Source organism: Tenrec ecaudatus, chromosome 5 (genome assembly GCF_050624435.1).
Source record: "Tenrec ecaudatus isolate mTenEca1 chromosome 5, mTenEca1.hap1, whole genome shotgun sequence".
Taxonomy (NCBI): domain Eukaryota; kingdom Metazoa; phylum Chordata; class Mammalia; order Afrosoricida; family Tenrecidae; genus Tenrec; species Tenrec ecaudatus.
In genome coordinates, this window is record NC_134534.1 from 18,949,265 (window position 1) to 18,974,320 (window position 25,056).

Below are 25,056 nucleotides of genomic sequence, written 5' to 3' on the forward strand. Positions count from 1 at the left end.
TCCGTAAGGCAGGTTCTTTTTTTTATAATTCAGCAGGTGGGTTGTTACACACTCCTTAGCGGATAAGGCAGGTTCTTATCATAGCTATTTCACATATTAAGAACCAGAAGCTCAAAGACCTTCCCTCACTGGTCCCAAGTTTTTGAAATTGGGATGTAGAGTTAGACCTTATAGCATAAGGTCTTCATGCTTAGCATAAGCTTAAATTCTAAGCACTTGGATCCCAAGTTCATTTTGAATCGCGACATAAATTTGACTGCCATTGAGTCTGTTCTCACCGCCACTGAGTCTGGCTATTGAGTCTGGCCATGTTTGCCCCTCAGTCAGAGTGTCCTTGAAAGAGGATGACTGGGACTCCCCTTGCCAGCCCTTGGTCATGAGTCGAAAGCCAAGCAAGATGGAAGGAGGACCACAGAACCAATGCCTTCGCTTCTCTCAGCTGCAGTATTGTAGATAGTCCAATCACGGTCCCTTTCCTGATTCTGTAGTCCTGCCTATGTTGGTGACTGCTTGATGTGCCACCAATCGGGACCCTGTGATGAATTTTTTGGTCTATGTTCTATAATTAGCCATTTGGCCATGAATCCTTTGGACACCATTAGAGCTTCATGCTATGGTCTCTTTCATTTGTAGGACTTGTCTTTGCCTTATCTTTGTTTTGTTAAAATTCAATAAGGGGGTCTCTATAAAACATTTAAATTTGGGAATGGTCTTGACTTCATTTTTCATTTTCAAATCTGTGACAAACAGAAAAAAATTTAAATATACACAAACTCAGTAAAAAGTAAAATGTCTTAAAACCAAACCCACCTCCATTGGGTTAATGCTGCCTCGTAGCAACTATAGGGGAGGGGACAGGTTGGCCCCCCCGGAGTTTCCAGGTCTGTGGGTCTTTGTGGGAGCAGAAAGCCTCATCTTTCTTCTGCAGACCAGCTACTAGTTTCAAACTGTTGGCCTTGGAGTTAGCAGTCCAATATAAAATTCATTCCATAAAATATTTAGTTGAATTTAGTTGAAGGAAAGGCTTTACCTCTGCATGTGAAACTAATTGCTATATTTGGTCAGAAGGATGATGTAATCCAACTTGGCTATTTATCCTGTAAACCTTATCTCCAATGAAAGGAATTTCTGAAACGATTGGGCGCTGTGCAAAGTGCTTTATTGGCGTCATGAGAACTATTTTCTGGAAGTTTTTTTAATCAAAACTTGCGCTCTTCACTTTCAATTCCAGCGCATCTAACTAAAGTCCTTCGGCTATCAGTTCACCTAAATATGGAGGAATGAACCCGGAAAAGGGCACCCTTTCTATTTGATTACTTCTGCGAAGATACGTACTGTCCCCACCTCCCCTCTTCTGTGACAGATTGCATTGCCCCTAAATTGTCTCATCTACGTATATGTCCCAGCCCGCAGACGCCTTTAATAACGTGACTAGCAAGACTCCCACAAGAGACTGGATCTGGGTTCCTCCTGGAGTTGGTAGAGGTGATATCTCGTGACTTCCAGAGCTGAAACACAGAGGCCATGTAGCTTCTGCCCACTCCGCTCTCTCTACATGGACATGCCTGGGGCTTCTGAGCAACATGTGAAAGTCTAGGTCCCCGAAGCTGTCATTCTGGAGAGATCTTGCGAAGAACCTTTTGAGACGTCAGAGCATCATTTCAGTGCCCATATGCTCCAGTCTTCCCAGGGCAGGTACCAGGCATATAAGTAAAGAAACCTTTAAGAAGTTTAAAGGTTTGAAATTCTGGCCAAGCCAGAAATGAAAATGCATCCAAGCCTCTCCACAATCGCTGACCCACAGAAAGTATAAGAAATCAATGGGTTTTGTTGATTTAACCAACTAAGTCTTAGGGTAATTAAATATGCAGCAAAAGATAATTAACCAAATCTACCAAGCCAAAAGGAACACCAGTGGCATAGTTGAGCTGCTAACCACATGGTCAGAAGTTCAAACCCACAGGAGAAACTTTCAATGCTGATAAAGATTTACCGATAAACCCACAGGGGCAATCAGTCAAAATCAACTCGATGGTGATAGTGCTTGGTTTGTTTGTTAAAAATCAACACCCCCTGCCCGGCCTTTGAGTCAATTCTGACTCAGGGCAACCGTACAGCAAAGGATAGAACTGACCCATATAGTTTCCCAGAATGCATATCGTTAGAGAAACCAACTCAACACCTTTCTCTGCCAAGAAGCTCCTAAGTTTGATTGCATCAGCCACGGCTTACCTCGTTGATTTCTGTCCCATCAGCATTGTTATATACAATTCGGTAACCACTGATCTTCCTTGACGTGGGGTCCCAACTTAACCGAGCACTATTTGAGCCGACGTTGGAGATCCTCAGGTTTCTTGGTGGCGTCAAAGGCACTTAGCAGTAAAGGAAATAGAACAAATTAGAAACTGAAATAGAACACGAATGAATGACAAGAAACAACTACATTAACTTCTAAACTACTGCAACAAGGACCCAGGTAATAGTTTAAAACCCTACGATAATCAACGAATTGTCCTAAAATGGCCTAATGAATTTATGACCCTAAAATGACTGAGTATGAATGCGCTCTAGGGAACACAAAGAAGCTTTCACGCTAGCCTGTCTCAGATTCCTAACTGGCAATTCTACAGCCTTTGACAAAACTCTGAAGAGTCCCTTCTGATCAACAGATTTAAAGTTATCAAGGATCTTTGAGGGTATCATGTGTTTTTACAATCTTATAAAAACAATTGTCCTGATTTACTACGGGCTTTCTAGGAGGTGGGCGTATTTACAGCTGTTATCTCATCCATCTCTGCATGGATGACACTTCGCCGTTAGAATTACAATGACTATTATAGCTAGAAAAATTACTAGGAAATCACAGAAATCTTCACTAAGTAAAAGTATCAAAATGAGCAACACTGCTTCCTGACATCCCCTCCTCTGGGTCTGTACATTTCTCTCGCACCCTTCTCCAAAGAGTTCTACCATCTTTGATTTAGATCGCAGCAAAATGGCAGCTTGGACATCTTCACGGGGCTTGGGTGACATTACTTGTAAATATCCTTTGAGTTTGGGGACCAGAAGGAGGTCTGAAGTGCAAGGTTGGGGCTGGAGGGTGGGTGGGGTAAGGTTTCTCAATGAAATTGCTGCAGGAGGGCCCTGGCTAAAGTTGATGAATCAGCAGGTGTCCTGTCCCGAGGGAGAACAATTTCTTGGCACAACTTTCCTGGCTTTTTCCTCATCCGTGCAGTTTTCAATTCCCTTAAAAAAATTTCCTAATCAGCCCCCATCATTTCCTTGTGTTCTTCAAGGAAATTTATAATTTATATAAGACTAGGTATCCCCAGGAAAACAAAAACAAAAAAACTGTCACTGTCACTATCACTCCTGAGCCGACTTCTCTGCCTTGAATACAACTGTCCCAGCAGGTCCCCTGCAGAACCACTGTTCCAATTGGACCTTTATTTGAAGGCTCCTTATCAAGAGTAAGATAAGTGCATTCCTGAGACAACGTCTCTGGAGACATCCACTTTTTACAGAGGCATTCTTCAGCACCTTTCATTTGGAAGAAAACGCGCACGCACCCGCGCATGCACGCGTGGATGTGTGTGTGCGTGTGTGCGCGCGCGTTCTATTGGAAACCCAGTAGCAATATTGTTTGACTTCCTCTCATAGATGAGGAAATTGAAGCTTAGAGATTTGGTAGCTTGACCAGGGTCACCAAGTAAAAACAAAAGAGCAGTTAGGACGTAGCACAGGCAGCTGATTGCAGTGTCTGTGAGGTCAACTGTGTGATCATTTCTCTCTCTTAGTCTCTATTTCTCTGTCTTTCGTACACACCTTTGAACACACACACACACACACACACACAGTTCAACTTGTGTTTGTAGAGCCAGAGAACAAAACTCTTCCAGATCAAAGATGACAACCACCCGCCACAGCCAGGAGGCATGATGACCAGTTTTTTTCATGAATTCATTCCAGATGGATTCATTGACAGCAATGGGCAATAAATCATATTTTGTGGGACACAAACAGATGGATCTACATATTGCAGTGAAGTATTATTAATTCCCTACCTTTCAGCCAGACTTGCCAACCAGTATATTACTCAATTCAAAACGAATCTAATGATAACAATAACGGTGTCAGCTTCGACACATGACTATAAAACGTGGAAAATAGTGAGTCACTGGATACCAAGTGCTTTCACACAGACGACCACACTTAATGTTACATCAGCCACATGGTGTGAGGGGGCTGTCCTTCCCTTTGCAGACTCAGAAAACTTGCCTGAGTGGCCAGGGATCACCCCACTGAAATACAGCAGAGCTAAACTATGGACGCCAATCTGATAGCTCTGACACAAAGCTCGTGCTGTCCCTGTCTTCTGATTAAGCATTTCAGTTTAGACAGAGGCAGTGGTGGAATTATCTAGAGGAAGTTAAAGTTCACTTCCAGTGTTCATACATCCTTCCCCTAAATGAGATAGGCATAGGCTGAAATTATAATGAGCTTTTCAGGGGTTTCAACTGAAATGAGAACGTCCAATTAGGAATCCCAACATTTACATACATGGGTGTGATTACAGCATGCCATCTGCATGACAGGACTACTCACATGTGGTTTCTTGTCCTGTGACTGGATCACTGGCCTCCTCTCCAAACATGGCATAAACAGTGACGGTGTATTCTGTGTTGGGCAACAACCCACGCAATTCAATATCACTGTGGGTTTCTCCAATTTTCATCTGAAGAGAAATCATGATCAGATCATATGAGCACATTTACTAGTAATTGTTAGAAAGAGTGGGATTGGGTCAATGTGAAACCTCATGGAATAAGACATTGGGTCTTCAGAATCCCTTCATCAAACAAGCTTAAGTCGTATTTTTGTTAATGAGTTCATGTCATTTTATATTAGGAACAGATACCACGGAACCAGGTAAAATGGAACAAACTCTGGCGTGCTGTGTTAGGATAATGCTTTACATCTGGGCAAAGGGCAATTGTAGCCAAAATAAAGAGGTCAGTCCTTGGTCCCTGTGTGGGTGGAGCTGAATGACAGCGTGCACACTCCAGGCCAGCGTGCTGCAGGCAGGACCACGTGGCCGTCTCTCACTGCTCAGCTAAGTCTAACCAGCAGTGTCCTGGCCGGCTGCCCAGCTTTTGCTTCAAACTTGACTGTGGCTCTGCCTGCCCAGCAGACTGCAAGCCTCTTCCTCTAGTCACAGGAGAGAAGCCCACTTTGAGGTCCAATTTGGTAACTTGTTTTTTGATTCTGGGATATCTTTGCTGACTCTTGGAGCTGGTCAAACTGGCTAACTAGTCTTCTGTGTCATGTGCATTATGTACAACTGGGTTGTATTATGTTTTGGGAGAGAAGAAAAAAGAAATCTCTATAGGTAGTCACCACTCATACAACTGCCAGTGTGTTATTTTAAATTATGCTTAAATATGTCAACATCCATAAATATATGTAAGTATATCCTGATGGATCCACCACTCAGACCTAGTAAATATCAACATTTTGCCATATGGAGGTCAGATCATAGTTTGGCTCTTGTGGACTTGTTGTCTTCTTCAATCTCAACCTGAACTTAGGTATGAGGCATGGGTGATCTGTGAATGATCCTGTTTCTTCACCTTCTCACTACCACAAGGTATTACCAGACATTTTTAAGCTAATATGTGGTTGAGAACTGGTGTTTATTTCTTTTTTACTTCATGCTTTCTTGAGTCTTTTTTTTAAAGCTCACTTAATTGGGGGCTCCAACAGCTCTTATAAGAATCCATACATTAATTGGAAAGCATATTTGTACATATGTTGCCATCATCATTTTCTAAATGTTTACTTTCTATTTGGTATCAGCTCCTCTTTTAACCCTCCCTCCTCTATCCCCCTAGAATCATCTTTTAAGTCTCTTCCTGCCAAGTAATTCAGGTGAACAGTGAGTCCCTATGGCGAAGAAGTGTCTACGCCTTAGAACTAACTCATGTCTTCGATTCGCTTCCCTTCCTTCAAATGCCTGTATCTTTAACCCCGAAGAATTCTGCCATGGAGAAGCAGGTTTTCACTTCTCAGCACTAAATTCTGATTCTGTTTCACTCATCAGCTCCACCTGACTGGTCAATGCCTTTCAATGCCAGGGACACTTCCTCTTTACTTGTAGAAATTATCTGCATTTTAGCAACATCACCAAGAAATTAAAATTACAACTAAATCCTTTAATATCTTACTGGAAATAATGCAAACAAAATCAAATCAATGAGACAGATTTATCTACATATCAAATTAGAAGAATTTTTAAAAATCAAAAGGTATATGAGAAATGTCATGCATAAATGCATACAGTAATATAAATGAAAAGATTTTTCTACAGAGTCCATTGGTCTTTCTATAGAGTTTATATGTATTAATAATTCACACAATGGTTCAAAAAGGAATTCCCTTCTAGGAATTTATGTTAATAACAGATGCAGGATCAAGAGTATTCACAAAGCATCATCTATACAGTGAACTACCCAATAACAGAATTGTTAAACGTGTCATTGGAGAGGCCAACAAGAGTACTCTGCAGACATTAAGAATGATGGAATGAAACTGACTCATACACACACCCCAAAGTATGTGCTACAGAGGACAACACTAAACCTGCAGGCTGGGATGAGGGGCCAGCCTGCCATGCCCACATGGAAGCAAACCAAGAAGGAAAAAGACAGCGAGGGACTAGATCTCATGTTGGCATACCAAGTCTGGAGGACAACGTCCCTGCTCAGAGCTGCTAAGGAACAGAGAGACTCGTAGGGCTGAAAATAGCGAAAGACATGATACCCCCTCCCTGGAACATGCCGTGACAGAGGACAATATTGGGGACACATGGCAGGGAGTGAGTCTGTTCTGACCACCACCAGAGTAGGGCGAACAGAGAAGGGAACATAACAGATCAGCAATGGGAGGGAAACAAAGTCATAAACCCCGGAAGAGCCCAAATAGACTTCAGGCTGGAATGTGCAGTTCCCAGAATCCCCTAGGACCGGTGGGGAAATAGTCATAAAGGTCAGTGGACAGACCTGGAATTATGTATGCTTTTTCTTTTTTCCCTAGTTATTTCCCCTCTCTTTTTATTCAGTCTTTTGTTTTCTTTTTGCTTTATCTCTGTTACTGTTGTTTTTCCTACCTACATAAGCTAAGTGTGGGAAACAAGCCCAAGAGAAAGCACTGGGACTTATGGTTCCAGATGAACTTGGGGAAAGGAGGAGGCAGGGAAAGGGAGCAGTGAGCAGACAACACCATAGACAGGGGAACAACTAAGGAATTAAAAGCAACAACGAGGAGGACGTAGAGATCCTGGTGGTGTTGGAGCATCAGCAACCTAGCTGAGAGAGGAAAGATCTAGGAAGCAAAGCTATGGGTAGAGGAATAAACATAGGTGTGCACTTATGTGAATATATTAATTTATAAAAATAAAGATATTGACCTATGTACATATATTTATATGGCAATACATTGAGAAAGTGGACAGGCTTGGGCCTCTGCTCAGGCCTTCCGATAACACAAGGACACTTTGTTCTAACATTCTGTGAAGTTCACCCTCCTGATATGATCGCTGAAGACAAAATGCATGCATAAGCTAATGTGGTGAAGAAAACTGATGGTGCCCAGCTATCAAAAGATATAGCATTTGGGGGTCTTAAAGGTTTGAAGTTAAATAGGTGGCCATCTAGCAAAGAAGCAACAAGCCCACATGGAAGAAGCACACCAGCCTGTGCAATCACAAGGTGTCAAAGGCACTAGAAGACCCCAAACAACAACAACAAAACATATTGTTGAAAGTGAGGGGGGTGAGAACAGAGACCCCAAACCCATCTGCAGACAATGGGATGTCCCCTCACAGAAGGGTCACAAGGAAGGGATGAGTCAACCGGGGTGCAATATAGCGCCCATGAAACACACTAGATTCCTCTGGCTCATTGAGGCTTCCTCACCCCACCCCACCCCTATCATGCACACTGCCTTTCAGTTCTGGCTAGACTGGCACATGTACACTGAAATAGATAAGAGCTCACGACACATGGAATCCAGGTCAGATAAACCCCTCAGGAACAGAAATGGAGTAGCAATACCAGGAGGGTGAGGGAAAGGTGAGGGGAGGATGGGGAGGGAGGGGGAATCAATTGCAATGATCGATGCATAATGCCCACCCCCCAGGAGAAACATGGTGAAGGGAGAGAGCAGTCGGTGTAAGATATGAAAACAATAATAATTTATAACTTATCAAGGGGTTTTGGGGTGGGGGAGCTGATACCAAAAGCTAAAATAGAAATATTTAGAAAATGATGATATATGCACAAATATGCTTGATACAATGGATGCATGGAATTTTATAAGAGCTGTAATAGCCCCCCAATATAATGATAGGGGAAAAATTTAAATAATGATGGCATAACCCAAAGACAAAGTTCAGAGGCCTAAGAAGGAGGGAGGAAGGGAAACAGGAGGCACAGGAAGTTGGAGTGGCGGCGCCACATCGAGGGACTGGCAACGAATGAGCTGAAACAAAATGCATGTGAATTGTGAACAGAAAACTGATCTTCTCTGTAATCACACATTTTAGAAATTTTTTAAAAGGTAGCATAGAATGTAATTTAATGGCATGGGAAAATATTCATATCGAGCTTAATAAAAACAGCTGTTTACAAAGAGGTATGTGTAGGAATCACCCTGTTAGTTGTGTCAACAATGCACTGAAGAACTCGATGGTGCCCACCTACAAATGCTGAACATCTTGATCAAAGAGTCAGTAGAAGAATCCTCAAAAAAAGGAGGTGATGCAGAACAGAATGCAAAATTCTCATGAAATCTAAACTTTCTGGAGCCCGGGGTGGGGGGGCAGCGGTGAATGAACTATTACCCTAAGATAATCCTTAAACCTAGAAGCAAATATAAACCTTGAAGTGTTCATAAAATCAAACAATAGTTCGGTTTAACTAGTGAGAAAGCCTGTCTTGAACAGTATAATCTTAAGAACTAACATTGTGGGGTCAAATTAGCAACAGCAACTTAAAAATTAAGTAATACTTTTAGGGGTAGGAAGAACTCAGAAAGGGAGAGTGAGATTTGCAATATTGAATTGTACATGGAGAAACAGTGGAGTTGATGTGTGTTTAGTTGTATATATTTTCAACAATAATAAAATAAACAATTGTTTTAATGTATTGATGAAAGATGGGTAACTAAATTGTGACCAATGGATTTCTCTAGGTGGTGAGATTACAAGTGGTTTAGTTTAGGGTTATTTGGGGGGGGGGCAGACCAATTGCTCATCTCAATTTTCTAAATTTTATATATCAATGTGTCATAGTACAATTATTTGAAGGAAGTCAAGGATTTCACAGCAGAGAGTGAGTGGTTACCTCTTTTTCATCCCCAGCCAGACCCTCCGTGAGAGGTGCATAGAGGATAAGATAGCCCGATGCCCCAACGACTGGGTTCCACTTGACCCGGAGGCTGTTCTCGGTCACATCATACAGCTCCAGGTCGGCAGCCATGGGCAAAGCAACTGGAAAAGAGTGGGCACATATCGATAGTCACGAAGTTATAAAAGTGCTCAAGTATCCCAGGTACTTACAAAGTGAACGTAACTTCTATTTCAGATGCGCTCATCCTTAAATCTGTTCACACAAACCTGCTGGGAGGGTAAACACAATGGAGACTTTGAAGCTGAGTGACCTTTGTAGTTTTCTTAAATCCTACTCTATGGATGGGTACAATTCTCTGGGAGCCAGCCAGGAGCAGGGCCACTACCCTAACCATCATGAAGTGAAACATCTGGCATGCAGCTGTCATTAGAAGTGTCTGGGAGTGGACGGATGACCCCTGCAGGACCAGTGGTGAGAGTGGCGAAACTTGGAGGGTGGAAGGAGGGTAGGTTGGAAAGGGGGAACCGACTACAGAGATCTACATATAACCTCCTGCCTGTGGGATGGGCAGCAGGAAAGTGGGTGAAGGGAGACATCGGACAGTGTAAGATATGACAAAATAATAATTTATAAATTATCGAGGCTATATGAGGGAGAGGGGAACGGGAGCAAGGGGGGAAAATAAGGAGCTGATGCCAGGGGCTTACGTGGAGAGCAAAAGTTTTGAGAATGATGAGGGCAATGAATGTACAAGTGTGCTTTACACAATTGATGTATGTATGGATTGCGATAAGAGCTGTATGAGGCCCCAATAAAATGATTTAAAAAAAAAAGAAATGTCTTGGAGTCATTTAGGAAATGACAGACTGGGTGAGTGAATGAACAAATGCTCATTAATAAATTTACTTAATCAAAGATAGTCACGAGACATAATTCAATTAGTAGCAAAGGGGAAAAAAGAAATAATCAAGAAATAAATCGGATCAGGCTTGAGAGAAGTCCCAAAGGAATAAAGAATCAACTTGATGTTTCTAACTTTAAAAATTATCACATAAAAATTGTCACATGCACACACACCAACTTGAAACGCTGTGGTTTCCAAATATAGTTCCAAACCTTATATAATCTGGCCCTGACCTCTTTTCTAATCAGGATGTTCAGGTCTTGGCAGACACTTGCAGTCCCTTTTAGATACTTCTCCTGGAGCGTCCATAGCACATCATTGGACTAATGTGTATGCATTTTAACTGCCCCACCCAGGCTATTAGAAACGTGGTTGAAGGGACACACAAGATGGTGTAAAACATGAAAATAAAAATGATCCCTAAATTATCAAGGTTCCTGAGGGTGGAAGGAAGGGAGAGGGAGGGGGAAAGAGAGGAGCTAATACCAAGGGCTCAGGTAGAAGGAAAATGTTAATGACAACATATGTACAAATGTGCTTGATACAATTGATGTATGGATTATTATAAGAGCTGCAAGAGCCCCATAAAATTATCTTTTAATAAAAATGATTTATTCAAATAAAAAATAATCTGTCTGCATTTTATTTTAAATTCCTTTTTACTGAGACAAAAAAATCTGAAGGTAGGAATATGTCTGAGATATTTCTGAAAAGCTGAAGTTCTAACCACAGCTGCACATATTTTTGCCAAGGACAAACCCAGTTGCGGACTGAGAATGGCAACATTTTGCCTGACACTGTCCAGCACTCAATCCTGGTAGTATTGGGGGATTTGATGTTATTAAATAGTTTTTATTGCCCTACCAGGGCAGGGTTTTAGTTCGTCATTGGAGCATCGTGGCCAGCACATTCTGGGAATGTAATGTTTAAACTGACTCAATGATTAGGAGACAATGATAGTTTTAAATGATGTTCGAGGATTCTGTATATGAGCCTGTGTAGTACATGTCTTATCATGACCATGTTCAGGTACATAAGATCTCGGACTTAATTGGCCTATTAATCTCTTTCGGGAGATGGGGGGGGATTGCTCAGTGCTTCCCTCCCACCCAACCCCTGTCCCCAGCTATTGAAAACTTGTGTGTGATGCCCCCAAGCCAGGCTAACTGGAAATCTCTGCTTGTGCCAGCGCCTGGGGCTGGCATCTGCTACTTTGTGCTCCAGGGAGGGAAAAGGTTACTGGGGTTTCGAAGTTTGTTTGCAATTCAACGCCCCGAATAGTGCACCCAGATATAACCTATAATGCACTTTCCACTCATTAGGATTCTGTTGCGCAGGAAGCGACGAAAGCGTCCTGATAGGTCTACAGACGCGTTTTCAGAAATCCTTCCTTCTGTGGCGTCCTTTGTTTGCCCTCCTCCAGAAAGGTGTCTGGGCCCTTCTCGCACCACTGAAATCTCTCGGGAGCCCACTCATTCCTCTTGGCGCCCTCGCCCTCGGGTCCCCACTGTCCCCCGCGATGCTCTGCGTCGTCCGGCTGAGCTGCTGGTCTGTTTCGTTGGTGACTGGCAGCCCTTGGTCCATCCGGACTCACAGCAGCCACGTGGGACGGCCAGTGGCTTTCCAGGTGGCGTCTTTCAAGTAGCGTCTTGCCAAGTGTTCCTCCTCCCATGGCACTCGGTGGGTTCGCGCCATCGTGCTTGCACTTGCAGCAGAGCGCTGGAGCGCTGCACCACCAGGGCTTCGTAGTCTCGCTTTAACCCTGTCGGTGGTTTGCGATTCCTCTGGAAGGTAACACAATCCTCCGCCGGAGCCCACCCCACTTCCTGCTGTACCACGCTCCTCCTCGCTCCTTCTCCCGCCGCCTTCTTTCCTTCCTCGGATTGTCATACTTCTGCCGTCCAATTCTTGCTCGCCTTGGACGGCTCTTTCTGGGTCACACCAAACGCCCCCAAACGTTCCCTGCGCTATCTCGTTAAATACCAGCCGCCACTCCACCGTGATACGACAATGAAATACCAACAAGAATCACTCCCACATGCTGCATTCTTCCCAGGGGCAATGATCCCAGGTCACAGCGCCTTCCCACCTCACAGCCCCAAAGTTGCCAAAGTCAAATTTCTCGCCGCATACATCAATGGTACCAACTGTCTTTCTTTTCAGAGCACAACCACGTAAAAGGAAGGATTCGGTACCACTATGCACAAATGTCAGCTAATAGAGTGCCGGGCAGAGTGAGGATCACCTCTACTTAGGTTTGTAATATCCTTTTTGTTCAGTGGACAATGAGCTACCGTATATACTCGAATATAAGCCGACCCGAATATAAGCGGAGGTACCTAATTATTACCTGGGAAACCAGAAAAACTGATTGACTCGAGTATAAGCCTAGGGTGGAAAATGCAGAAGCTATTGGTGAGTTTCAATAACAAATGAAAATAAAATTACTAAAAATTGAGACATAAGTGGGGTGATGTATTTAAATACTTATTTTAAATAAAAAGCATAAATTAAAGGACAACAAGTCATTTAACATTAGTAAACCAGCACAGTAAGTGGAAAATAGGTTCAACAAAAACAATAAGGTATCAACAATGATACTGTAAGAGTACTATTCCCTGAGCTCAATCAGTAACCAAGCTAAAATGTAAAAAGTTAAAATCCTTCAAAACTGGATTCCTCATCATCATCCATATCCCAATGCAGAGCTTCAGCTGGTGTGAGGTAATCGTAGATGCTGTCCTCACTGAGATCGCCGTCATCACCATCACTGCTGTCATTTTCATACAAAGTGCAGTCTTCACTGCCATCCATAGCATTACTAATACTACATTTCTTTCTGGAAGGCATGTCGCACCATGTCTTCTGGAATGTCTTCCCATGCATCTCGAACCCACTTTGCTATTACCTCTATGTCAGGCTTCATGAGATTTCCTCCTTTTGTTAGTCGGGCTTGACCAGCTGACATCCATTGATGCCACATCCTTCGCACACAGTTTTAAAAGTCTTATTCAACGATACATCCAGAGGCTGCAGTACAGATGTAAGCCCACCTGGAATAATGGCTAAAGTAACTTTACCAGATTTTGCCAACTTTTTTATGTCATCCGATAGGTGGGCTCTGAATATATCCCAAACAAGTAACGATGGCTTTTTCTTTAAGGTCATCGGTTCCAAATTTCTTCCAGCCATTTTTTGGTTCCGTCTTCATCCATCTAGTCTTTAACATGTGCATGCACAGTAATTCTTGGTGGGAAATTGATCTTTTTAGGCAAGGTCTTTCTTTTAAAAATAATGACAGGACGCAGCTTAGTTCCATTAGCCAAACATTATAGAACACTGTAAAGTATTCTCTTTCATTTCCTGTGGTTTTGAGAAAAATGGTTTTTTCCCCTGAATTTGCCACAGGAAGATCAAAAGTCATGGCAGTTTCATCCATATTCCCAAAATCTGCCAGGTCATAATTATAAATCCTTCTTTGTTTTATAATAAATGACTGGAATGACATAATTTTTTCTTCAAGGTCTTGTGGCAATTTCTGGGAAATCTTTGTTCTTTGTCTCAAACATAGTAGGCCAAACCTATTCATGAAGTGGGTACACCATCCTGCTGATGCAGCAAATTTTTCAATGCCTGGTGCTTTATATTTGTCATCCTTAGTCATTTGTAGAGCACGTATGTGGATTCCCATGCATGTTTGCAGTAACCATTTTGACGACACTCCATAACCCACTTATGCAACTCACTCTCTAGAGCCCCATAAAAAGACGTTAAGCCACAATGAGCTTTTTTAGCTTTTGGAATCTGTTCCAAATCAGCCTTCATTTTCCACCATTCTCTCACTTGCTTTTCATCAACACAGAATTCCCTACTTGCAATACTGTTATTGCTCTCTTCTACTTTTGACACAACCTTCGATTTTAAAACAGCCTCATATGACCGGCGTTATTGTTTTGGTTCAAGAGTATCCATTTCTAATAGGATAAAAAAATAAGACTTTGAAAAATAACTTTCATGGTAATACCCACCCCTCACCCACCCCACGACGTATTAGCTGGGAGGAGGCGGGGGGGGGGGGAGTCTGTGCAGGCAGGGGATGCAGGATATGAATTAACACAGAGACCAGAGGGGCGAGATGGAGCGCAGCGCAGCCACAGACACATCCTTACCAGTTCAGCTGCTGGCTTAAGTGAATCACTATGGGTGCGTCTGCGAATTCGAGCTGTCCATGTCATAGGACAGCTTTGATTGGTTAGATGTGAGTAAACAAACATTCAAAGCCCTGCAGTGTCAGTGGGACTTTGAATGAACAGTGGAGAAATGGAAATCACCCGTGAGATAACAGGTGCTCGTCCTGTTACCTGGGGGTTGGGGGGGGGGTCGGCGAGATGTTATACCTCGGTGGGGTACCACTGACCCGTGTATAAGCCGAACCCCAGTTTTTCAGCACATTTTTGTGCTAAAAACTCGGCTTATATGCGAGTATATACAGTACTTGTAACTTTATGTCATTCTGTTCACTGCTGATTGTGTGTTTGGAACACTGTTTGTCTTATGATAGGCCTTCATTAGATAGTTATTCAATAAATGACTGTATATTCTATCCTTGGGCACAGAGATGACTGTAAACATACCAGAGTTTTCCAACACCCTGCCCAGTGAGTGCTGTTCTACCCGGTGTCATCAAGTCGGTTCTGGCTCATAACAACTGTGTGTACAACAGAACAGCATCCTGCCCGGTCCTGCGCCAGCCTCAGAATTGTTACGTTTGAGCCCACTGTTGCAGCCACTGTATCAGCACGTCTCATTGAGGGTCTACTTCTTTTCTGTTCCCCTTTAATCTACCAAGTATGTGTTCTTTTCAAGAGACTGGTCTCTTCAGCTAACATGACCAAAGGACAGGAGACAAAGTGTCACCAACTTCACTTCCAAGGGTCATTCTGGCTGCACTACTTCCAAGTCAGATTTGTTTATACTTTTTGGCAGACCATGGTACTTTCAGTAATCTTCACCAGCACTATACTTCACATGTATTTATTTTCTTTGGTCTTCCCTATTCAAGGTCCAACTTAATGTCCCAATAAATAAAATCTTCAAAACGAACCCACACTCTACAGAGCATGACAACTACTTACAATGACTTTGATTCAGTATGTTCATCCACGCAGATGATACCGAATGCCAACCCTAGAGAAGGCCACCCCGGTAATGCCACACACACTGGTAGAAGTGTGGAAGAAAGAAATACATACGTGTAGTTTCACTCCCACGGAGACCTTCACTAGCGGTGTGGGAATATATGGCGAAGACCGCTATCTGGTATTCGGTCAAAGACATCAGGCTCTTCAGCACTGTGGAAGATTCACGACCATCCACCACCACCTGTAAAAGGGGAGTTCAAGGGATGAGATCACGAACGCGGGACTGACATGAAGAAGCAAAAAGAACCAGATGAAGAGCCTTTCCTAAAATACTCCTCTATTTGTGCCACATCCTTTCTTCCTCCATGGTGCCATGGTGGTCACCGCTCCTTGAGTCCTGGCAGGAGAGGACGTACCTTCTATGGAGTGGGTCCCCAAGTCCCTTATTAATTCCTAGCTCATGGAAACTGTGCCGCCCTTGGCCCGATTACCATCCTTTCCACTTAATAACAACAGACGTGGGATATAATTTCTGGGGAGCTCTGGTAAACATTTTAAAGGCTAATTTGTCATTAAAAGATATGTATGGATTGTGATAAGAGTTGTATGAGCCCCAATAACATATTTATTAAATTTTTTAAAATTGGGAATAAAAAAAATTACAAAATTTCGAAATAAAATTTTCACTTCCTTTTAAAAAAAGATAGAACGGTTGGAAGCACATTGATTTTTTAAGGTGCTGATTTAAAAATCTATGATCTATTTGTCTTGACTTTACTTTTTAATAAGAATCATAAACCCTGCCATCATACAGCAAAAATTGTGAAATACCCTGAGGTTACTCCAAGATTAGAGCAACAGGAAGGGAGATGTCATCAGGGTTTAATGCAGTCCCTGTGGGTTTGGGAATCAAGGATGGGAAGCAAGAGAGAGCTGGTCATCCAGCAATAGGTGTTCCTGCCTAGATCGGCCAACTCATGAAATAAAGGCTGGCCACAGCTGCTTTAAAATGACTTCTCTATTACACTGTTCTCCCCAAATGGGCAGGAAAAACTCCAGCCCCTGGAGGCCCAGATTATATGACCACACCCTTTGGAGCACACAGACTTCATTAAGACAGAAAGCTCAAATCACTCCCAAAGAAGAGAGAATGCATGAATACCAAAAGGGGGCTCTGGCCAGATACCTACAAGAGCTTCCGATAAAATGAGTAAAAATTAACCAACCAAACCAAAAGAAATAGAATATTATCTCTTGATTCCTAGACTAAGAAGCTTTGGTAGTGCCATGTTTAAATCATCCAGATGTGAAACCAACATGTGCCAGGTAATTTTAACCCACCAGCCATGGGAGAAATATATAGAAGTATGTGTCTGTAAAGGCAGTAGTCTTGGACACCATGTGAGTCTAGTTGTACTCTGTCTGACAGGGTCACGATCATTGACTACATCTCCCCCAGGTATGTGCCACTTTGGGGACAACCTTATTCCCAATATTGTGTGCCTCTCCCTCATTTGTGATCTGCTATCATGGTTCTCTGCCTTGTAAATCCGAACCTCTAGGATGTCAATGATGCCGGATTAGAAACAGTTAGGTTCATGAGGTAGGATACAAATCATGAGGTTAACTTGTATCTTGGTTCAGTCCCTTTTGAGATAAAAAAAAAAAGACATTAAAGAAGTCAGCAGAGATAAGCGGACTTCAAGACCATCAAGAAGAGGCTGAGGGGGTTGGGGGCATCTTTTTAACTGAGAGATACCACATTGAGAACTCCCTAGACCAAGGGGAAGAGAGATGCTAGGATACATGGGGATCATATTGGGAGGGCCTTTCCCCAGAGCTCACAGAAAGAGAAAGCCTCCCTCTACATCTGGCCTTCGGAATCCCAGCTACCCTGTGAGTCAATACATGTGTATTATGAAAGCCCAACCCCTGTGGTATTGCTCTTGCATGTGCCTAAGACAGTCAGAATCTCCTTGACAACCATCGATGTTACCTCCTCTGGTTTTCCGCCCCTCGTGGGATAATACACGACTCTGTATTTCTCCACGTTTCCTGGGGCATGCGTCCAGTTAACCATAAAGCTTCTAGCAGTGACTTCAGAAATAATCAACTCCGTAGGTGGACCAGTGGTGATGAGGGCTGAGGCTGAGTTAAGAAAAAACGAACAACAAAAACATAAAATAAACCTCTTTCTCAGTTATGTCTTGAATCTTGGAAATAACATTAGTCAGAAAGGACTGTTGGGATTATGCTGCCGCTCCACTGATTATCTCTAGATAAGGTGAATCCTTAGCTGAATAACTTCTTTCTAGATAAGCTATTCGTGACTTTGTTTATGGATTCAAAAATATCAAATTGCTAAATATTTATTGCTATACCACATACTGTGAATTCACAAACTTAGATATGACAATCTCTGATCCAAGACCCTTCTTCTGATGAAGACAATGCTCTAATACAGTACAATGTAATATTAATTAACCATGTGTATACTTTTACAAGCTATTTAGGAGTATACGAATAAAATTTTCCATTATTCTCCCCATTTTGTAGGTGAAAAAAACAAGGCACGTGGGAGTTCCCTGGCAGAGCTGACACCCATCCAAGTATATCTTGAGCGCTGAGCCTGTGCTGTTGCGCATCAGAGGACGGCCTCTGAGTGAGTTTCAAGGTATCCTGTGGCCACTATGTAGCAGTGAAGAGAATAAAAACCATGAACTAATGATACATACTGAGCTATGCTGGGAAATAGACTGCATGAGCAGCTTATATGTGATACATTATAACAAAGCAAATGACTCCATAAAGATGTGAGACCAACGAATAAAATGCAAGTACGTAAATATTCCTGAAAGAGATTTGATGAAGATGCAAAGCATTTCAGTGGGGGAAAGATGGTCTTTTCAATAGATGGTGCCTAGGCTAAGTGGTCCTTCATGGACAAAATATAAAGTTTGAACTAGATTCAAAACCTCCCGTAGAAATGAACCTAAAAATGGTTCATGGGTTTACATGTGAAAAATAAAATTATAAAACATTTAGAGAGAAAATCTTCAAGACGTATGTCCAAGTAAATAATTCTTAGATGTAGCACCAAACTTTTATTAAAAACATAAACTGGACTCTATAATAATTTAATTTTTTAGCTCTGCAAAAGACCTTCTTAGTATGGCTAAAAAGTGTATATATAATAGCATAATAATAATATATAACAATAACAAAAAGCATTCCCGGGGGTGGGAGAGGAGGGAGGGGATAAAGGGGAACTGATATCAAAGAGTTCAAGAAGAAAGAAAATGTTGTGAAACTGATTGTAGTAGCAATTGCATAACTATGCTTGATCTATTTGAATTATGGTATGTTGTGACATCTGTAAGAACTCCCAATAAAATGAGGAATATTTTTAAAAAAACCTTATTGGGATGGACAGATAAACTATAAATTGGGATAAATATTTGCAAGCCACATATCCAACAGGGGATTAGTAGGTACACAAGGGATTAGACTATAAAATTTAAAACTCTCAAAACACAAAAGTTAGAGAAAAAATACCAACAACAGCAAAACAACTAGAAACAGACATTCTGTCAAAGAAGATTTACTGATTGTAAGTAAGTACATGAAAAGACATCGCAGTGTATGAACCACCAGGAAATTCAAATAAACACTACAATGTGATCGTGCAGCCCACCTGTCAAACCAGCTAAAATAAACAATCGTCTCAATAACAAATGTTGTAAGGAGGCAGAGAGACGGAATGACTCATCACTGTTGGTGAGAATACCAAACAGCACTCTCAGTTGGGATAATGGTTTGGCAGTTGCTTAACAAAATGAAATCTACAAGTATCATTTGGGCCAAGAATTCCAGATATTACAATCCCAGGGGACAAAAACTCATATCAAAACCTGACGACAAATGTTCATGGCAGCTTTCTCCCTAAGAGTCAAAAACCGGTGACAGCACCCTGTCCTTCACTAGGTGAATGGTTCAATAGACTGTGGTATCTCCGGACCCAAGAACATGACACAGCGATCATGGTCAACAAGCCATCATGGTCAACACCACAACAGACATGACCTTTCCAAGAACTTATCTTGACCTTAAAAAGTTATTCCCATAAGTTCGCACATTAATTGAACCCAGGTACATAACCTATTTGAAATGAAAAACTGACAAATGGAGAACAGATGAATGATGGAAGCATGGGGCAGGAAGAACATGGCTACAAAACGCAAAGCAGGAGACACTCCAGGGGGGCCAACATTTGCGTCTTGGGTGAGTCCATTCAGGACCTTCACTGGCTCCATTCAGTATCTTGGCTGTGACACTGAACTGGAGTTTTTTCCAGAAGCTATCATTGGGGGGATCAAGTTAGAGTATACACAGCATCTCTATACTATTTCTTGCGTGCATGTGATAATCCAAAGAGCTCAATATTAAACGTTTGATTATATTAAAAACCTACGAGGTACATGTCACAACGCAGACAGAATCGTTAGTGGATCCTTCTCATTCCCACCAAACCTTCCAATAGACCGTTTTCTACAATGTTGAACTGGGTCTTAGAGGACTATAAGACGCAGTTCAGAAAGACAACCTGAAAAACACTGAGAACTGGCATAAACCTCAGTGGGCTTTATGGAGGATCCCACCCCGTGCTCCCTTGACCTTACCTTTGATTTCCTTGGCCTGCTCTTCCACTCGGGAGCAGACCGTCCTGGTGAGACTCTCCACCACGGTGTGCATCAGGTCAAACTCGGCAACGTTGTACACGTGAGTGCTGTCGGGTTCGGAGGCGATCTCCTGCAGCTCGCTCAGGTCTGCGTTCTTCACCCCTGGCGTGGACGAGAGGAAGGGTCCCGTGTTATCCGTGCCTCCGTGAAGGAGCCCCTGCAGTGGGCCTGACCCAAGCCAGCCAGCTTCCACTGCAAGGAACACAGCTGCTCCTTTGAAGAGGCAAGTGTCATATTGGATTATATCACAAAATCCCCTCCAAAATCAGGTCAGAATGATTGGATCGTCACTTCTGGTCAGTACTTCCTGACAGGAAGGTGGCTTGATAAAACCAACTACAGAAAATGTTTTTGTTAAACTGAGATACTCCTAGTTAAAAATAAAACTGAGACACTGCTAGGAAAAAATATCACAAACACACACACAACACTCTGGTAGTACACGGGTTGTTCATTGGACTGATAACATAGTAAGGCTAGAAATTCAAACCCACGAGCTGCTCTGCGGAAGAGAAATGAGACTGTCTGCTACAGAAAGGTGTCCAGTCTGGGAAACCTTAATGAGATTGTCATGTCAAAATTAACTTGACGGCAGTGGGTTGCTTACACACACACACACACATGCAAGTATGGGTGCTTAAAAAGTTTGCAGAAAAATGAAATTAAATGTTTTGTTGCATATATTTTTGCCACAATTTAAAAAATAATAATTACATGAATAACAATGAGTCCAAGGAAGAAGGAAATGTTCTGAAACTGCTTGTGATAATGATGGTACAACTCTTCATGATATGACTGAACTATTGAATTGTATGATATGTGGATGAAGTGCCAATAAATTTGTTTTTAAAAAATGAAATTAAAAGATGAATGAAATGTTTGTTTCTACAATTATTTGAAGTTCCCCTGCACATTGATACATTTTATTTGTCCGTCTAGGTATGTGTATATAAAGAATCTACACCTCTCTAGATCTGGACCCAAGTCCTACACTGATCACCATTTCCTCACACTGCCGCTCAGATGCTGGACACTATGGGGAGTGGACGTTCACTGGGAAATGACAGTTGAAGCAGGAGACAAGGGCCTGGGCTTTACTCTCAGCAAACAAGGTGTATTTATCTGGAAATCCCTGTCATTCCAATGACATGAGCCCGCTACGAGACAGCTCAGGCCGGGAGGAGGGATGACTTGTGACAACAGAACTGGCTCATTCATCTATCGCCCAACCTTCCACGGACCAACACAGAGGTCACTGTCTGAGAGCTATTTGCTTTATGATTTAATTTGTGATTATCAAGTAACAAACACTGATCATTTCTAGACTTTAAAAAAAGCCCAAATCACAACTGCATGCATTCACTTAATTATTTTTGTTTAAAAATGAATCTAATGAAAATAATAATCTATAAGTTATCAAGGGTTCATGAGGGAGAGCGGGTGGGAGGGTTAAGAAATGGGGAGCTGATATCGGGGGCTCAAAAAGGAAGAGACTGCTTTGAAAATGATGATGGCAGCATGTGTGCAATTGTGCTTGACACATGGATGAATGTATGGATTGTGATAAGAGATGTAGGAGCCCCCAATAAAAGTATTTATAAAAAACTGAATCTATCCATTATTAACAATACCAGAAATGGATGAAGTTAACAAATGAACCCACCATCAGTGTAAGGTGTTTCCTTGGGAGGACAAAGGAAGGGAGTGGGGAGTCTGCGGTACCTCTTCCCTGCAGGGCTTCTACGATAGCGTATACGCACATCTTCACCTGTGTCCACAGTGGCAGACAGCATAACACCGAGCGCATGCTGAGACTATGAATTTAGTGCCAATAGTGTTTCCTCGGGCATCCGGTTAAAGCCACCAGGACGCAGAGACTCACAGAAGAATAGTCTTTATATGGAGACGGATCCACAAAGGCAAGAGGACAAGAAAACAAGCTCACTGCCAGGTGTAAACGCCAATGCTTCGTGGCCCCGTTGGGACCCTCCTCTGCACGACTGCTTGTGCTCAAGAGGAAGGCCTGAGTCGACCTCTCAAAAGTCAACCAGGGAAAATGCTAGGGAGCAAGTTTCAACTCTGACACACAGAAGGTTGCCAAGAACCAGAATCAATTCAATAGCAATTTGTGGCACTGGCTTTTCGTGTGTGCGCGCGCGCGTGTACGCATGACTTGAGTAAACGTCTACGGGACAACTTTGGTTTTCCTTTTCCCTTCCACCGTTCATACACATTTAGTTTCATGAGACCTTGACTGTGGTCCTCACAGTGGACATCAAACTTCCTCCCTGTGTTTCCCAGCTTCATCCGCACTTCTTGGTCCTCCATTTGCTTTCTGAACAGGGCATTGGCTGCCCTTTTGCTCTCCTGCGGTTGGCTGTTCTAAGAAGTCTGTACCTCCCTGATGTCATTCACCTTCTACCCATAAGACTATTCTAAGGTCCACTGAGCAGTTGAATTGTATATGTGAATTATACGCCAATTAAAAAAATTTTGAACAAAAGAATATTCTAAGGTAGAGAGTCCCAAATCTGCCTCTCACTGTCTTTGTCAAATAAAATCATCTGACCACAGAGATAAGCAAGGACATGGTCACCATGACTTGGGAGGAATGTGTTTTCTAAGGACTGATGCTTGCTCAGCTTTGTGCCCAAGGGCCCAGCATGGTACCTGACACAGAGAGAAGAGTAGAATGCTTCTTAAGTGAAACCTCCTATACACCACACTGATAAATGTTCCTCTCGCTCTTGCTGGTGGCTCTGAGAAGACTACTGTGACACTTGAAGGCGAGAAACCCGAAGGTCACGCTAATCTGAATCAGCTTCTCAAGCGAGCCTGACGTTTGCCTTTGGAACTGAAGTTGCCATTGGGCAAGAAGTCAGCTTATTACCCATAGAAGCTCCAGAGGCGTGGGCTAACTCATGTTTCATAATCCGCTTCCAGCCCTGGGTTATAGTACTTGCCAAGTTATATAGTGTAAATACACCGCCATGCTTGAATTCAAACCACTAACCTAAGGTCACAGATTGTGGATTTGGGAAGAGATGCATACAATCAAAACTGATTCTGGTGAACTGATAAACCACGAAGACATAACACCCACCCACATAGATACCAAATAATAAGGCTGGATGAACCGAAACCTAAACAACATTAAGTCTAAATTTCCCCCCAGTGTGTAGATGAAGTAGCTTTTACTGACAGCCTTTTACAGTGGCGTTGACTATAAGAAAAAAATGGCCTTCTTTTATTTTCATCTTACAAAGGCATTTAGATTTAAGACAAAGGGTTATACTGCTGTCTTAGAAACCCTCTAGTCACACCAAGTTCTTCAAAAACCATTGTATGGACACCCATTCCGAGTCAAGGACTAGTTAGGTGCAGGGGATAGGAAGATGAAGAAGAAATAACCTTGTGTTCCAGAAGCTTATTGTCCAGAGCTAGCACCCACTACTCATTACTGGTGTGTCTATTCTATTCCAACGCACAGTGACTCTATAGAATAGGGGTCCTCAAACTACGGCCCGTGGGCCACGTGCGGCCCGCCGAGGACATTTTTCCGGCTCGCCTGGTGTTTTTGCCCTGTTTGGTTTTTTACTTCAGAATAACATGTGTGCAGTGTGCATAGGAATTTTTTCATCGTTTTTTTTAAAAACTATAGTCCGGCCCTCCAACGGGTCTGAGGGACAGTGAACCAGCCCCTTGTTTAAACAGTTTGAGGACCCCTGCCCTAGAACATAGTAGCATTGTCCCCGTAAGGTCTCTGATGCTGCAGCCTTATGGACAGACTGTCTGACTCCTGCACAACAGCTGGCGGACGTCAGCAGCTAAGTACTTAGCCACTGCACCAGCAAGATGCCTTGCAGGGATGCTGCAGGGGCAGGGGGGAGAAGAACGTGGCTTCAATAAAAGCACACCTCGATGTGCTTCCGCAGTTGTTCTCAGACAGGGCAGGGCTGGATGCTAGTAGGAAAGTTCTGAGACGATGACTGCCTATAAACCTGCTCTGGTGAAATAAAAAAGCAGAGATCTGGAAAGCCTTTCGGCTCTTTCTCTAAAGGGGAGAGAACTGTCAACCACCAACGGCTTCACCAGTCGTTCTCAAGACTGGAACAGAGAAGTCATCTGGGTACATTTTTAAGGTATAGAGTGGCAGGCTTTTAAGGTATAGAGTGCCTGCATGTTTCCACTAACAGGGCTATTGAAATGGGATCTTGACCTCTGGATTTTCTGTAGTGACACCGGGTATGTCTCTCCTCACCGGTGTAGAAGTAGAACGTGGAAGAATAGCCCCTCCCAATAAGTTACAGAGCGTAGACTGCACCACGTTTCCGGTAAGGGACGGGAAGCTGAATGCATTTCAAAGAGACTAGAGACTGACCCAATGTATGACAGTCCAATACGCAAATCACGATGAAACAGGCCATTTATAATAGCCAATTTCCAATGTATTCAGGGCCCTGTTGAGAATTTTGCTGTGGCATGTCTATTTGCATCTGCGTGCTGCTTGGGTAGTGAATTTTTGCCCTCCATTTAGAATGTTTGTCAGACTTTAGTAAAGATGACCCTCCTGCTGTCAAAGAAAACACCAACATTCGAATCAAGTGCAAAAGCGTACCCTCTAAGTAACGGGCAGTTATTCTGAATAGAGGCGAGTTCTAGGCTTCTGAAAAGCAATGGTACTTCATAAAGGGCGAGTCCCTCGAGACCATAAAACTGCAAACAGAGACTCTGTGCTTTCAGAAAGCAGCAGCAGAGCCCCAGCTCCTGGAAACAGTGCGCGGGTTTCTCTCTATCCTGCCAGAGAACAGAGCACAAGGAGGTGATATCAATGAGATTAGGATGGCGGTGGTGATGGTGTGCTA

The 25,056-nt window shown here is 42.8% G+C and overlaps 1 protein-coding gene across 3 annotated transcripts in view; it reads right to left on the reverse strand.

The window, feature by feature from the left end:
- Positions 1-25,056, reverse strand: part of COL14A1 (collagen type XIV alpha 1 chain) — a 218,803-nt gene that overhangs the window by 140,043 nt on the left and 53,704 nt on the right. For all 3 annotated transcript variants that reach the window (XM_075549323.1, XM_075549322.1, XM_075549324.1), the window contains exons 9-14: positions 20,132-20,293; positions 17,449-17,600; positions 15,564-15,693; positions 9,402-9,547; positions 4,606-4,735; positions 2,233-2,372 (exon numbers count right to left, since the gene is read on the reverse strand). In XM_075549323.1, the coding sequence (XP_075405438.1) occupies positions 2,233-2,372; positions 4,606-4,735; positions 9,402-9,547; positions 15,564-15,693; positions 17,449-17,600; positions 20,132-20,293 (860 nt within the window). The remainder of the gene's footprint in view (positions 1-2,232; positions 2,373-4,605; positions 4,736-9,401; positions 9,548-15,563; positions 15,694-17,448; positions 17,601-20,131; positions 20,294-25,056) is intronic.